Below are 14,882 nucleotides of genomic sequence, written 5' to 3'. Positions count from 1 at the left end.
GAGATAAAGGAATTATCAGAAGAGTTGTCCGAGAGCCAAGGACCATCTGTGGAGAGCTACAGAAAGACATGGAATCAGCAGGGACAATGGTTTCAAAGAAAACAATAAGTAATGCACATAACCTCCATGGCCTGTATGCACGCACACCATGCAAGACTCCAATGCTGAATAAAAAGTATGTTCAACATCATTTAGACAAGCCTGTGAAATACTGGGAGAATGCAGTCTAGTCAGACGAGACCAAAATTGAACTCTATGGATGGCATAATCCACACCACGTTTAGATGCCAAAAGGCACTGCATATCACCCCAAAAACACCATACCAACAGTGAAGTTTGGAGGTGGGAATATCATGGTGAGGTTCTGTTTTTCAGCATATGGCACTGGCAAACTTCATATAATTGAAAGAAGGACAAATGAACAAATGTAAAGAGACATTCTTGATAAAAATCTGCTGCCATCTACCAGGATGATGAAGATGAAATGAGGGTGGACATTTCAGCAAGACAATGATTCCAAACACACAGCCAAGGAAACTTTTCTTTCAGAGAAAGAAAATAAAGCAGCTAGAATGGCTGAGCCAATCACCTGACCTGAATCCAATAGAAAATGTATAGAAGCAACTAAAGCTCAGAGTTCATAGAAGGAGCCCACGGACCTTCAGGATTTGAAGAGTGTTTGTGTGGAAGAATGAGAAAATCACACCTGAGCAATGCCTGCGACTAGTTTCTCCATACAGGAGGCTGTCCAGCTGTCTAACCTCGCTCCCAACTAGACTGCTATGCCTGGGAGTAAGCATAGTGCATACATCACCGTTGTTCCCGACTCGGAAACCGGCAAATTTTCGGAGCACAGTGTGTGTGCTGGGGAGATTCATAAATCTGCAGTCACACAGAATGACTGCAAACTTATTTTAAACCGGACAACGCCTTTAAATAAATTTTAGTAAGAGTGTTTAATAATTTTCCCTGTGTCATTTCTCATTATTACACATTATTTATGGACATCTATGGTTTGATTTCTTTGCCTGTGTGGATTGGATGGGTTGTTACCGACATCTGGTGAGAATTTCATGTCAATAGCACCATTAGATATATATTGTATTTACTTAGAAAACTGGTGACGTGTTCAATACTTATTTCACCCGCAGTATTTCATCTTCTGCAATGAAATAGTTACAGGTGGCCTCTGATTTTTGTCACTCTGCATGTATTAATGTTATACATTTCATCTCACCTCCAGAAATTGTATTTGATCCTTCAGACTTTGTACTTGACTAGAATATTGCTCGCTTGCTTTTGCCCATTCTTCGTTTATACTGCAGATCTCCTTGTCCCATTTCTCAACCTCCCTTTGGAGACGACTGCCCTAAAAATGAAAAAAAAAAGATACAAGGATTTTTTTTATTTCTTCCAAACTTGGCTGATAAAAATAAGAACAATAAACAGAGGATACGAAAAATAGAAATGTACTAAAAAGCACAATGCAATATTGATGGAAAATGTGAAATGCATTAATAGCATCATAAATCTAACAATGCATCCTTACATAGGAAAGACAGATTATCTACACACCCAGATACAACAAAATATCCATTATAGTCGGCAAAAAGTCTAAGATTATGCATGATGAAGAGCCTGGTGGGAGGAGAGGTTCATTTTTAATCCAACTAAGCCCTTTTCCTCCAATCTGAAATGGTATGGGAGATATATAGATGATCTCCTTATAGTGAGGTATGGTAAGACGTGACATTTCTGCCTATCTAAACAATCTGCGGTTTACAGACAATACCCTCACAATTCAAACTTCCTTTTTGGATATTCTTTTTACAGGTGATGATATACAGGAAGGTACGGACCCGTCGCTTTTGTAAGATTTTTATTTTTTTGCAAACTTTGGAATTTTTCTTCACCACTTAAATAAAAAAGAACATATACAGGTTTGGCATCTACGAACTTGTAATGACCTGGGGAATCATAATGGCAGGTCAGTTTTACCATACAGTGAACGTGGTAAAAACAAAAAACTATTGTACTTTTTTTGCAAAATCAATGGTGTCGTTCAAAAGTACAACTTGTCCCGCAAAAAAACACAAGCCTTCACATAGCCATATTGACACAAAAATAAAAAATAAAAAGTTATGGCTCTGGGAAGAAGGGGAGCAAAAAATGAAAACGCAAAAATGGAAAAACCCAAGGTGGTGAAGGGGATTATATAATGCAGTTATGTTTTGAGCTGGATGTAAGGTATTGAACCCTTTTTCCCCCCTCCCCTTTTTTATTTTGTAATTATGTATATCCAAGTTCTTCATTACAGTTCAGGTGTATACTTAGTCGTGTGGTTTTCCTGCCATTTGCATTTAAGTCATGTGTTTGTCCACCAGGATTGGTTCACTGTCCATTGTAACAAGTGCTATACTATGATTAAGGGCGAGTGACTCGCCAGAAACGCGTCGGTTTTAAATCCATTGTTTGTTGTTTTAATGGATTCAGATTAAAGAACCATTGCCTTTTATTCACCTTGGATGTGCTGTCTTCTTCAGTCTTGCCTTTAGTTTATAATGAAGAGCCTCTCCTTATGAGAGTGCAAGTATGTCTCTCTTCTATTTTTACCAGTAGTAAAGATTATGGATGAGCAATGTCCTCCCAGTAGTTATATATTCATGTAAATCCAAACTAGTTAATGCACAAAACAATCTATTATAATTGTCTGCCGAGGGCGCTGGTTGCTGACTGTGGGAGGTCAGACAAGGACTTCAGAATTGAAGCGGACGTCATCGATATTCAATATTAAAGAGGATCTGCCACCAGATTTTGCATTACAAACTGCATTCATTGTTAAATAAATCTTAGACCTGATGAAGCTGGTGTACTCCTTTTAAAAAAAAAATTCAATAAAAAATACATGTTTGTATAATCCTGATATTAACGCCTGAAGGTTCAGGCCTAATTTGCCTAAAAGAGTTATTCCCATTTTCTAATATACATTATATATAAACAGTACAGACCAAAAGTTTGGACACACCTTCTCATTTAAAGAAATTTCTGTATTTTCATGACTATGAAAATTGTACATTCACACTGAAGGCATCAAAACTATGAATTAACACATGTGGAATTATATACTTAACAAAAAAGTGTGAAACAACTGAAAATATGTCTTATATTCTAGGTTCTTCAAAGTAGCCACCTTTTGCTTTGATGACTGCTTTGCACACTCTTGGCATTCTCTTGATGAGCTTCAAGAGGTAGTCACCGGAAATGGTCTTCCAACAATCTTGAAGGCGTTCCCAGAGATGCTTAGCACTTGTCGGTCCTTTTGCCTTCACTCTGCGGTCCAGCTCACCCCAAACCATCTCGATTGGGTTCAGGTCTGGTGACTGTGGAGGCCAGGTCATCTGGCATAGCACCCCATCACTCTCCTTCTTGGTCAAATAGCCTTTACACAGACTGGAGGTGTGTTTGGGGTCATTGGCCTGTTGAAAAATAAATGATGGTCCAACTAAACGCAAACCGGATGGAACAGCATGCCGCTGCAAGATGCTGTGGTAGCCATGCTGGTTCAGTATGCCTTCAATTTTGAATAAATCCCCAACAGTGTCACCAGCAAAGCCCCCCCACACCATCACACCTCCTCCTCCATGCTTCACGGTGGGAACCAGGCATGTAGAGTCCATCCATTCACCTTTTCTGTGTCGCACAAAGACACGGTGGTTGGAACCAAAGATCTCAAATTTGGACTCATCAGACCAAAGCACAGATTTCCACTGGTCTAATGTCCATTCCTTGTGTTCTTTAGCCCAAACAAGTCTCTTCTGTTTGTTGCCTGTCCTTAGCAGTGGTTTCCTAGCAGCTATTTTACCAAGAAGGCCTGCTGCACAAAGTCTCCTCTTAACAGTTGTTGAAGAGATGTGTCTGCTGCTAGAACTCTGTGTGGCATTGACCTGGTCTCTAATCTGAGCTGCTGTTAACCTGCGATTTCTGAGGCTGGTGACTCGGATAAACTTATCCTCAGAAGCAGAGGTGACTCTTGGTCTTCCTTTCCTGGGCCGGTCCTCATGTGAGCCAGTTTCTTTGTAGCGCTTGATGGTTTCTGCAACTGCACTTGGGGACACTTTCAAAGTTTGCCCAATTTTTCGGACTGATTGACCTTCATTTCTTAAAGTAATGATGGCCACTCGTTTTTCTTTACTTAGAATTTGCATTATGGCAAGAAAAAAGCAGCTAACAGTCTATTCAGTAGGACTATCAGCTGTGTATCCACCTGACTTCTGCACAACACAACTGATGGTCCCAATCCCATCTATAAGGCAAGAAATCCCACTTATTAAACCTGACAGGGCACACCTGTGAAGTGAAAACCATTTCCGGTGACTACCTCTTGAAGCTCATCAAGAGAATGCCAAGAGTGTGCAAAGCAGTCATCAAAGCAAAAGGTGACTACTTTGAAGAACCTAGAATATAAGACATATTTTCAGTTGTTTCACACTTTTTTGTTAAGTATATAATTCCACATGTGTTAATTCATAGTTTTGATGCCTTCAGTGTGAATGTACAATTTTCATAGTCATGAAAATACAGAAAAATCTTTAAAAAAGAAGGTGTGTCCAAACTTTTGGAATGTACTAATATATATATATATATATATATATATATATATATATATACATACATATACATATACACACATATACACACACACATCCTTTTTTTTGTAATTTACTGTGTATTAAACTTTTCAGCTGTTCTTTTCTCTACAGCTCATTGCCTTGGAGACCGACCACCGCATCTAGGACAACACAACATGCCTAGTGTTTATAAGCAATTTTACATTCGGCTTCTGAGCACTGTTTTTGCTGGCCGGGGTCACTGGAGCGTGTGGTTACCAATTCCGGCCAGTTTCAGTGCAGCGCTTACAAGCTAGACAGCGGCGGTGGTCGGTCTCCTAGGCAACAAGTTGTATAGAAGAATTAAAAATCAGAAGAACGGCTGCAAAATTCAATAAGCAGCAATTTGCAAAAGCACTCGTTTTTACAAGTTTTGCGGCAGCCTGTAGTCTGCATTGCATTCACAGATTATACATTGCCATATAGCCTTTAAAAGAAAAAATGCTACCTGAATTTCCCTGTTGCCTTAAATGTTATTGAACATTATTTTTGGAAAATGTATTTAAAGTTCTTCCAGTGCAGTTTCTGGTACTAAATTGAAGTCTCACTTACTCCCTGGGTTTATGTCTCACCTCATTTGTTAAAAAGGCTTTCTTATTTTGTCCTTGCTGAACTCTTTTCTTCATCTCAGTCACAAACCCTTCCTCAGACAGTTTCCACAGCTCCATCTCTTTGGCCACTTCATCTTTTTTAATCTGGATGCTCATTCTGTGCTACATATGATGCATCATGAGACAAGATATATACAAATACTGAACACATCCATAAATAATAATAATAATAATAATAATAATAGTTAAAAAAAAAGAAGAGGAAAGATATAAATCTACATACAAATGTTCAGATCAGACCTTTTTTGACGTTCGCTTGTGAGATTTTCCTTGAATTCTTCCACGTGAGTGGCGAGCTGCTCGGTGGAAATCCTGTAAATACATATTAACGTAATGATGCATCACGAGTATATAACAATCATAAATGGATGGTTAATCGCAACGTACCTCAGGCTTTCCAACAGGTTTTCAGTATCATGCTCCATCTCTGTTAGTTCCATTTTTAACTTTCCTATAAGGTCCTGTTTCTCGTCGAGAGCAGATCTGGATGTTGCAAGTCTTTAAAAAAAATATAATAAGTGTGCAGATCAGAGCTGTGTGTTTACCATTCTAGTTGATTTTATATTTACTAAGGTTTGATATAAAACAAGCGCAATCTTACTGCTTAGCCAGGTCCTTCTTTATCGCATGCTGCCTGTCTTCCTCCTCGGACGCCGTCTGGTATTTCAGCTTCAGATCTTTATGCTTTTCTGTCAGAGACTTGTGTAATATTTCAGCAGCGTTCATTTGCTCATCTAACTAGGAGTAAAAAAACAAAAATAATGAACTGAAATACATTACACCTAGTGTAAATATGTGGAAGAATAATTCCAATAATAATAATAATAAATCAGTCACAGGGGTGTCCGGTGTGACAGACAGTCGTCTTGGATCCAGCTGTAGAAAGTCACTGCGCTTGGCTCTGCAGGCACCTTCTTGATCTTTTCATTTCTGTAGTGAAGTGATATCCTTCTCCCTCTAGGACCTAGCAGTGTCCTCCACCTTCTGCTGCTAATTGACACACCCTTGCTGGATGTTTAAATACCTTCAGTCTCTCCAGAGAGTGGTCGCTGATAGCTCTATTTTCCTCTGTCCATGCCTGGAGTACTAGTAGTCGCCTAATGTCTTCTTGGAGTTCCCTTGGAGGATAGTTGACGTGATCTCTCTGGTGTCTTCTCAAGCTAAGTGTTTCCCTTGTCTTTTTACCTGTTTGTCCTTAGTTGCAGTGGAGGCTGACTAGTGCTCACCCCATCCCCTCTCCATCTAGGGCCTATCACTAGGGACAGTCAGGGCTAAGGTTTCCTGCTCGGCGATAGGTGCGAAATCTATTTAGGGACGTTAGGGGAGTCAGATCTGCCTAGGGGTCTCCACTCCCCCTTTCCCTAGTGTTTAGGCTTCCTTCCCCTCTTGGTGCACTTAAACTTTCCCAACAGGTCTCTCCCTATAAACACTCAGACTTGTCATCTGAGGCGCACAGTCCCCGAGCGGCTTTGTAAACTAGATTTTCTCTAAAATGCGGCAGCAATTCAGAATAAAGCAGGCAATGTAGGATTCACACTGCATGAATATAAAGTCAGCATACTGCAGAATGAGTTAAAGGTAACCTATGTACTGTGATTCATAGAGGCTGTATAAGCAGTACAGTCCAAAAGTGTTAATGAAACCCTATTGCAAAAGTTATTTTAGCCAAAATTTGCCACAAAAGTGTCCAGATCACAGATAATATACTGTATGAGGAAAGCCAATTTAATTTTTTTGTTGTTGTTGCAACTTTAATGCGTAACACTTGTCATTCATGAACAGATGACATTTTCCATAATATACACAATTTCCCATAGAAAAATCAAATGAATTGTGAGCAAATTTCCAAGTTCATGTACAGAATAAATCAAGATCTGTGAGCTGAAACCATATTTCTTTTTCCTTTCAAACTAACTTCAAAATGTAATATTAAGCAGAATACAAGTATGTTCACAAAGAAAGATGTTTTACAGAGATTCTGATGCAGATTCCACAGCAAAGTCCACATAATCTGGGCATATTTTGACTCCTATAGGTTTCAATGGGAATCCGCTGCCTGGTTTATAAAACATTCGTATCAAAGTAAAAATAAAATAAATTGACATTTCAATTCTTGACCTGGATTATTTGTGGAAACCCTATTGGGTAGCAATACATGGATTAGCCCCACTGAATGAAGCAGAGTTTACATGCAGATCTGCTTTATTTCACACTGCAAATCTATCGAAGACATTCAATGGTCATCCTCACAATTCTGCTTTTCCAAAGAAATCCCACGTGTGAAAATGTCCACAACTAGTTAAATAGGGAGACTGCTCAGGATGCTCAGGGCTAGTTAGTAAGCATCAATAAGATAACAGCTCCGCATAGCATAATATTCTATCTATAAAATGGATATGCCGCTGCCAGTCAGACATGCAGTTTTGCCTTGTGAAATATTAATCTATGACATTTAGTGAAGTTACTTCCTTCATCTATTTTTATCTTAAAGTTACACCTGGGCCATTGCCAAGTCATAAGTCCTAGGCACCCTCTGAGGTTTGTGTAATGAAAGGTCAGGCTTTTACTGACACATTTTGATAAAAGCCCTTTGATATTGACACATAAGGGACAACTAAAATTAAGGGGAAAAAAACTAAGATAATATAAGAAAGTAAAGGAAGTTTAAAACCTGTGATGGCACAATCTATACATATATGGCAACATTCAGTAGTGTCATACTATGAAAATGCTGGTCAGTCACCTGTGCTGCTTCCAGTACCAAGCGCTGCCAGCCACTGCCGACAACCCAATGTGCTCCAATTACGTCAGCCCGGGTCCTTTAAATCCGGCTCAGGCAGCCACTACGCTGTGCAGGACTCCAGAAACATCTGTGTTATACTGTTCCAGCACTGCTATGTTGCTACAACTCTCCTAGATCAGCCACCACTGTTCCACCCCTGCTTCACCAGCCACCCCTGCTTCACCAGCCACCGCTGTTCCACCCCTGCTTCACCAGCCACCGCTGTTCCACCCCTGCTTCACCAGCCACCGCTGTTCCACCCCTGCTTCACCAGCCACCGCTGTTCCACCGCTGTTCCACCAGCCACCGCTGTTCCACCCCTGCTTCACCAGCCACCGCTGTTCCACCCCTGCTTCACCAGCCACCGCTGTTCCACCGCTGTTCCACCAGCCACCGCTGTTCCACCCCTGCTTCACCAGCCACCGCTGTTCCACCCCTGCTTCACCAGCCACCGCTGTTCCACCCCTGCTTCACCAGCCACCGCTCTTCCACCAGCCACCGCTCTTCCACCAGCCACCGCTCTTCCACCAGCCACCGCTCTTTCACCCCCGCTCTTCCACCCCCGCTTCACCAGCCAACGCTCTTCCACCCCCGCTTCACCAGCCACCGCTGGTCCACCCCCGCTTCACCAGCCACCGCTGGTCCACCCCCGCTTCACCAGCCACCGCTGGTCCACCCCCGCTTCACCAGCCACCGCTGGTCCACCCCCGCTTCACCAGCCACCGCTGGTCCACCCCCGCTTCACCAGCCAACGCTCGTCCACCCCCGCTTCACCAGCCACCGCTCGTCCACCCCCGCTTCACCAGCCACCGCTCGTCCACCCCCGCTTCACCAGCCACCGCTGGTCCACCCCCGCTTCACCAGCCACCGCTGGTCCACCCCCGCTTCACCAGCCACCGCTGGTCCACCCCCGCTTCACCAGCCACCGCTGGTCCACCCCCGCTTCACCAGCCACCGCTGGTCCACCCCCGCTTCACCAGCCACCGCTGGTCCACCCCCACTTCACCAGCCACCGCTGGTCCACCCCCACTTCACCAGCCACCGCTGGTCCACCCCCACTTCACCAGCCACCGCTGGTCCACCCCTGCTTCACCAGCCAAAGCTGTTCCACCAGCCACCGCTGTTCCACCCCTGCTTCACCAATTCAGCATCTTCTCTGTAGCTTGGTACATCTTCAGTATGTAGCTCAGGAACTGCTAGTCCTGACCAGAGGCTTTGAGGATCCATCTCACCAGATGAGACAGAATATGACCCTGCCTAATAGGAAAGTATCTCCAGAGAAATTTTGTATAATTTAAAGTGCAAATTAACACAAACATGCAACTCAAGGAAAAGCTCCATATATTATGGATGTCCTATAACAATATTAGCAGAATGTGAGGCAATTCTGATAGTCAGCCTGCTGGGCAAGTATGTGCATACCGTCTCAGTCAGACACGTGGATAAACAAGCATCAAATAGGGGAATGGGGGGATTTATTGTGGTCTTTGCTGAGAGACCCCTTTTCCTGTATATATGCTGCTGGGAAATAGAATCATCTGCCAATGGCTAGAGAAACCATCCAATTCAAATGAAAGATGCTAACATAAGTCAATGGGGTCTATCATGTCCGTCATGTAACAGGACCATCACCGCTTGCTTCCTATACATCTACTTCAATGACGGACCTGAACAATGGAATTGAGAAAGATGTGTACTCAGGGTTTCCTGGAAAGAAAATATGATTATATCATACTTAAAGGGGTATTCTCACCTTGTACATGATAGATGTGGGTACCAGCTCTGGGACCCGCACCTATCTCATGAACAGGGCAGCATCGTGTACTATCCAGGGAAAAAAAAAAAAAGGCACAGTTGTGCATGAATTTGCATGAGTCCCAAAAATTGCAGACTAAGCGTGCAAGGAAATTTTTAGAACTTCCATACAAATGAAGAGAAAGCTGTGGGTATGGGGCCACCTCCATTTATGAAGAGTGGCAGTTAGGGGAGCATTAATTGCTTTATTTTTTTTTACATCAGTCTGTGTCCTTTGACAATAAAATATACTTTTTTATATATTTAATATTTTAAGATACAGTGTTCACAATAAACATCATAATTACAACACTACCTTTACCTTTGATATTTCATCTTTCAAAGAGTTGCTTTGATTGGAAAACTGCTCTGTCCTATTCGCCATGTGGAGCTGTAGAATATCTCTAAGATGTATAAAAAGACAATTTGTGAATTCAAGTCGTTAGACATATCCATGTTAAGACAATCGATTATGTAAATAGTAGCAGAAGATTCACATATTAGAGACACCATACACAGTAGATCATTGCGGTCCAAGCCTACCAATTTTGGCTAGCCAACTATCTAATGGGTTAAACCTAAGAGAAAAAAAAATATGAGCATATACCCCGGAGTAGGTAAATAGTAATAGGACACATAAATAATATAGGAAACTTAGTTAACACTATTTTTATCAAAAAAGCGTAAAAGCCATCCCACCACGACAAGGTGACCCCAAGCAGGACGGTCCTCTCTCTAGTATTAAAACCTCAATATAGACAATAATGGGTAAAGGGTATGGACATCTAATGGGTATAGGGTCTTTACGCTCCCCTGAGAAGGGTTAGGTATGCAAATTTTAACACAGAATCCTTTTGGTCTTTCCTGGAGATTGATCCTATGGACAGGCAGGAACATCTCTTATCACTACGACTCACATTTTGTTTTCAGTATCCGCTGACTGTTTCTTTTGTAGGCCTAGTTTATTGGTCAGTCGCCCATGTGAAGCTTCCAAAAGTAAAACCCTGCCCTTCATAGAAGATATATTCTGAAAAAAAAAAAAAAGAAGAGGAAAATAAAAAAAATATGTGTACAATATTTCTAGTGACCATGCATAGCTCAGCATTTGAGGTCCCTGGCCATCACATTCACTGACTGTATGAGGCTAAGGAAACCAGTGATATTACTTTACATCATATCTTTTATTCTACTATTGTGTTAAGGCAGCGGTATGCGAGCAGACAGAAGGACATGTTGCCATTGCAGCTGCTGTTAGATATAATGTGGCACATGTGGCTCCTGGGCCGGTGGTTGGGGGAACTGTGCTGAAATACGTGGCACTAAAGACCCCCTGCACATTAGACTAAAGTCAGCTGTCCCTGACGATTATTGCAGCACAGCCCGTCCATCTGATGTGTAAGCAGGCCTCTCGACTTTCCGCAACAGATGTTGGGATTACCTGATTTTCTGGTTTCCGAACACCCCTCCTCTCGTGTGTACGGGCACCTGATCCTGTTATATTTCTTCTTCATGTAGTTCTTCTTTCATTGCACAGAATACTGTGTACTATGAATCTATTTATACAATGATACGTACAATCCCATTTCTATCGACATCTAGCTTCCACATCTTACCTCTTTTTCCATGTTAATTTTCTCTTCCAATTCATATAGCACCGACCTCCTCTGGCTGATATATACTTTCTTTTCTGCATTTTTGGCATCTTGTATTTCGGTCTTTCTTTGCGTTTCTGCAATCTAGACAGCCAATCATGTTGATAAATATTTCAGAGGGTTCTTTTTTATTATGTGTTTCCGCAAACATTTATTTTGGCCAATATTCACACTGGTGCTATGACATTTGGGGTTCAATAACTTTAGACTGCAAGAATACTCTGCCATCAGGCTTAGTAATTACACAGCCCTGGGGCTCTTTCTGGTCACACAGGGTCCCTGAGTCCCCGAAAATCACCAGAATTCTACAGCACCATAAAAATGCAGCGCTTTGGGCAATCGTTCCTATGTGGGTGCGTTTTTTGACGCTGCATATTTTTGCTGCACCAAAAGCGCAGGATCCACACAATTTTGTGAATTTGCTGTAAAAAAGGTCAATGTTATTGTTAATTTTGAGCAATATTTGTTTAGTTATAAAATTTATTACAAGCTTCCAAGTGGAATGTAATGTGCAATGTAGCAAAAGCTAGAATACAAGCAAGTACTTGTAAATGTAGTGTTAGGACTCATGAAGTGACTACAACTAAAAGAATGAAGCTGGATGTAATTGCCAAGCTATAAAAACGAATATTCATATGTGAGGACCATGTGCACCTCCGCAGTTAGTCTTTCCGTCTCCTCGATGAACTGCTGCCTTTCTATAGCCATGTCCTCTGCCAGGTCTTCAGTCCGGTTCTGATACTCGATGACGGCTTCCTCGGCTTCTTTTCGCTTGTTGTGGGTCTCATTTACACGAATGCTCTGATGGGCTTTGCCTGCCATCTGCTGGTTTAGGAGATCCACTGCTTCTTGATGCTTGTCCCATAAGGTTTCCCCCTGCTGGCTATGAATAAAATGAAATTCACTGTACATGTCAGCAAATAACATCCCAATGATAAAACCAGACCAATAAAAAGCAGTTCAGTGGTCATGCATTAAAGCATTTCTGTACCGATTTATTGTCCAATCTATTTTTTATTGCAGTTGGAGCCCTGTTTTATTTATTTATTTATTTTCTTATGCAGCATATAATTCTCCACTTCCCTTATTGATATTCTCAAGTTGGCTCTAGAGATGTGCAGTCTCCTTACTGCCTGTTTTTTTTTTTGGCAGGGCGGGCTACACAGCTATCACTGTATTTGCATATAGAGATAACGAGGCATTTGAACAAGCACACAGCTCAGACAGTGAGAGCAGTAATTAGGAGGCTGTTGCTTTTGCAAGATTTATAATAGTTTGCAAGGAGCTGATCAGATAACTGGTGTATAGAAATCAATGGGAAGGAGAGAGGTGGCTGGAATGTTAGGAGTTAACTATTCTACTGAAATGTAACTACTGCACACTCTCAGACAAGGTCTGGGCAGGCATTGGTGGCTGATTTCCATGGAAACCAGCAGTAGACTATGTAAGATAAAAGCATTCATTGCAGGAGAATGACAGCAGATAGAAAAAAACAAGTCAATTGCAAACTTGCTTATTTTCATGCTGTCTAGTTAACTAACCCTTTCAGCTTCAGATATTGACATTTCACTACAGAACATTCTGCACGTTCTGAGAGGAGATTCACCCTCCATGCTGCACTGTAAATAATATTTGTCACTACTGTATGAAGATTAATGGCTGCTGATTCTAAAGAATATAAGGATACATTTACCTCAAAAATACATTCATTTCTTCAGTTTCCTTCTCTTTTCTTTGCGATTTCTCCAGTTCCAAGGTTATACTCATCAATTCTTTTTCTAATTGACGCCTCTCCAAAGCAATGGACTCACGAGCACTTGTAACCGCGTCTAGTAACAGGAAAAACATATCCCTGGCACTCATAACAGACTGATATAGAGCGGCCCCTCAGTTCACACCATTAATTCATCTAAAGGGGCTGTCTGGCAAAAAAACAAGTTATTATCTATTCATAGGATAGATGATAACTTGTTGATCAAGAGGGTGCGACTGCTGGGACCTGTACAGATCCCCAATGGGGAACTTTTATCTTAGTTTGAATGTACAGCTCCATTCATATAGGGTTGAATTCCGCTTTTTCCGGCAGCCTCACAGATCACGCTCCATTTTATGACAGGGATAAAAGTGACCCAGTTGAGGACAGGTGTAGGTCCCAGTGGCCAAACTCCCACCAATCAGTAAGTTATTATTTATCCTGTGCATTGGGGATAACTTTATTTCACCGGACACAACCCCTTTAAGACATACATGACCTATCTCCAGGAAGTGTTATGAATATCGGATTGATACCCGGCACCTCCACCAATTAGCCATTTTCCACTCCAGCGATGGCCGGATGTACACAGTACATTATATAGTAATTTTAATGGAGTCATCCTGCAAGAGATGAGCTCTTATATGGTATCGGTAATGAAAAAAAAAAAAAAAAAATTTATGACTCTTGGAAAAATTGACAGTACGAAAATGAAATTTTGCCTGGTCGAGAAGAAGTTAAAAAAAGATAGTTGAGCAAAAAAAAAAAAAATAAAAATCACATTTTTTGAGGGCATCCACATGTGTCAAATTTGCGGCAAAAAGTTTAATATGCAAATTTTGTCACAGATTTGCAGCCTATTTCACCTGATGCAAAGGGAAAAGTAATCAGGAAAAGCTTTGCAAGAAACCAATGACAAGCTGGGAATTTAGGATTCACATTGCATGTCAATTTCTGGGAAGATCATTTTTCCGCTGATGTAAAATGCTGCCCCCCACAAGCTTATATGCTTGTGGGGGGCAGCATCGTCGGGGGGGAGATGTTGATCGGGCATGTCTGATTTCGGACTGCCAATTGCTTTGTTCCCCTGGATAAACAGACATCACTGACGACGGCTCTTTCATACAGAACACAGGCGCGCTCAACCGAACGAATGCTCCAAAGTATGAGAGTGCCACCCGAGGTGGCTATTGGCCGAATGATCGGCGGAAAGATAGTTTGGCCAAAAGCCAATATGTATGACCAGCTGTACACTATACAGTCTCCTAATGCTCCACCCTTATCAGCGGTTTATGCCGTTTCATCAATCTGTCTTATTTTCAGACTGTTTCATCCAAGTTTACACCAACTATTAACTGGCTTTCTTTTGTGGCAGAAATGTGCAGCACAATTTTGGGTGCATTGTGTACTATGTTAAGTCACACGCCTTTACAACACGTTATAAAGAAGGTTTTTTCGAGCAAATTATGCCAGAATTTTGTTGCATTTATCTTGATAAATAAACTCCATTATGAGATTATTTTACAGAAACAGGAATCTAAAGGAATAAAAACCTATGGTACCACATGTAAAAACCAGAAAAGGGTCTACATGCGACCAAAAAAATACCAAAACACCACATAT

The 14,882-nt window shown here is 41.5% G+C and overlaps 1 protein-coding gene across 1 annotated transcript in view; it reads right to left on the bottom strand.

Annotated features, from left to right (window-relative positions):
* The window catches only part of CCDC175 (coiled-coil domain containing 175), a 35,218-nt gene that overhangs the window by 15,388 nt on the left and 4,948 nt on the right, over window positions 1-14,882 (bottom strand). Inside the window, exons 4-13 of the mRNA XM_073638743.1 lie at window positions 13,200-13,335; window positions 12,161-12,389; window positions 11,468-11,590; window positions 10,772-10,881; window positions 10,177-10,258; window positions 5,880-6,016; window positions 5,666-5,776; window positions 5,519-5,590; window positions 5,240-5,375; window positions 1,238-1,369 (exon numbers count right to left, since the gene is read on the bottom strand). Coding sequence (XP_073494844.1) covers window positions 1,238-1,369; window positions 5,240-5,375; window positions 5,519-5,590; window positions 5,666-5,776; window positions 5,880-6,016; window positions 10,177-10,258; window positions 10,772-10,881; window positions 11,468-11,590; window positions 12,161-12,389; window positions 13,200-13,335 — 1,268 coding nt within the window. The remainder of the gene's footprint in view (window positions 1-1,237; window positions 1,370-5,239; window positions 5,376-5,518; window positions 5,591-5,665; window positions 5,777-5,879; window positions 6,017-10,176; window positions 10,259-10,771; window positions 10,882-11,467; window positions 11,591-12,160; window positions 12,390-13,199; window positions 13,336-14,882) is intronic.

This window comes from Phyllobates terribilis, unplaced genomic scaffold, assembly GCF_046119375.1.
Source record: "Phyllobates terribilis strain yellow unplaced genomic scaffold, ASM4611937v1 Scaffold_7__3_contigs__length_470593459, whole genome shotgun sequence".
In the NCBI taxonomy this organism is placed as follows: Eukaryota; Metazoa; Chordata; class Amphibia; order Anura; family Dendrobatidae; genus Phyllobates; species Phyllobates terribilis.
The sequence above is the reverse complement of the archived record's forward strand: the minus strand, read 5'-3'. Positions and strand labels throughout refer to the sequence as shown.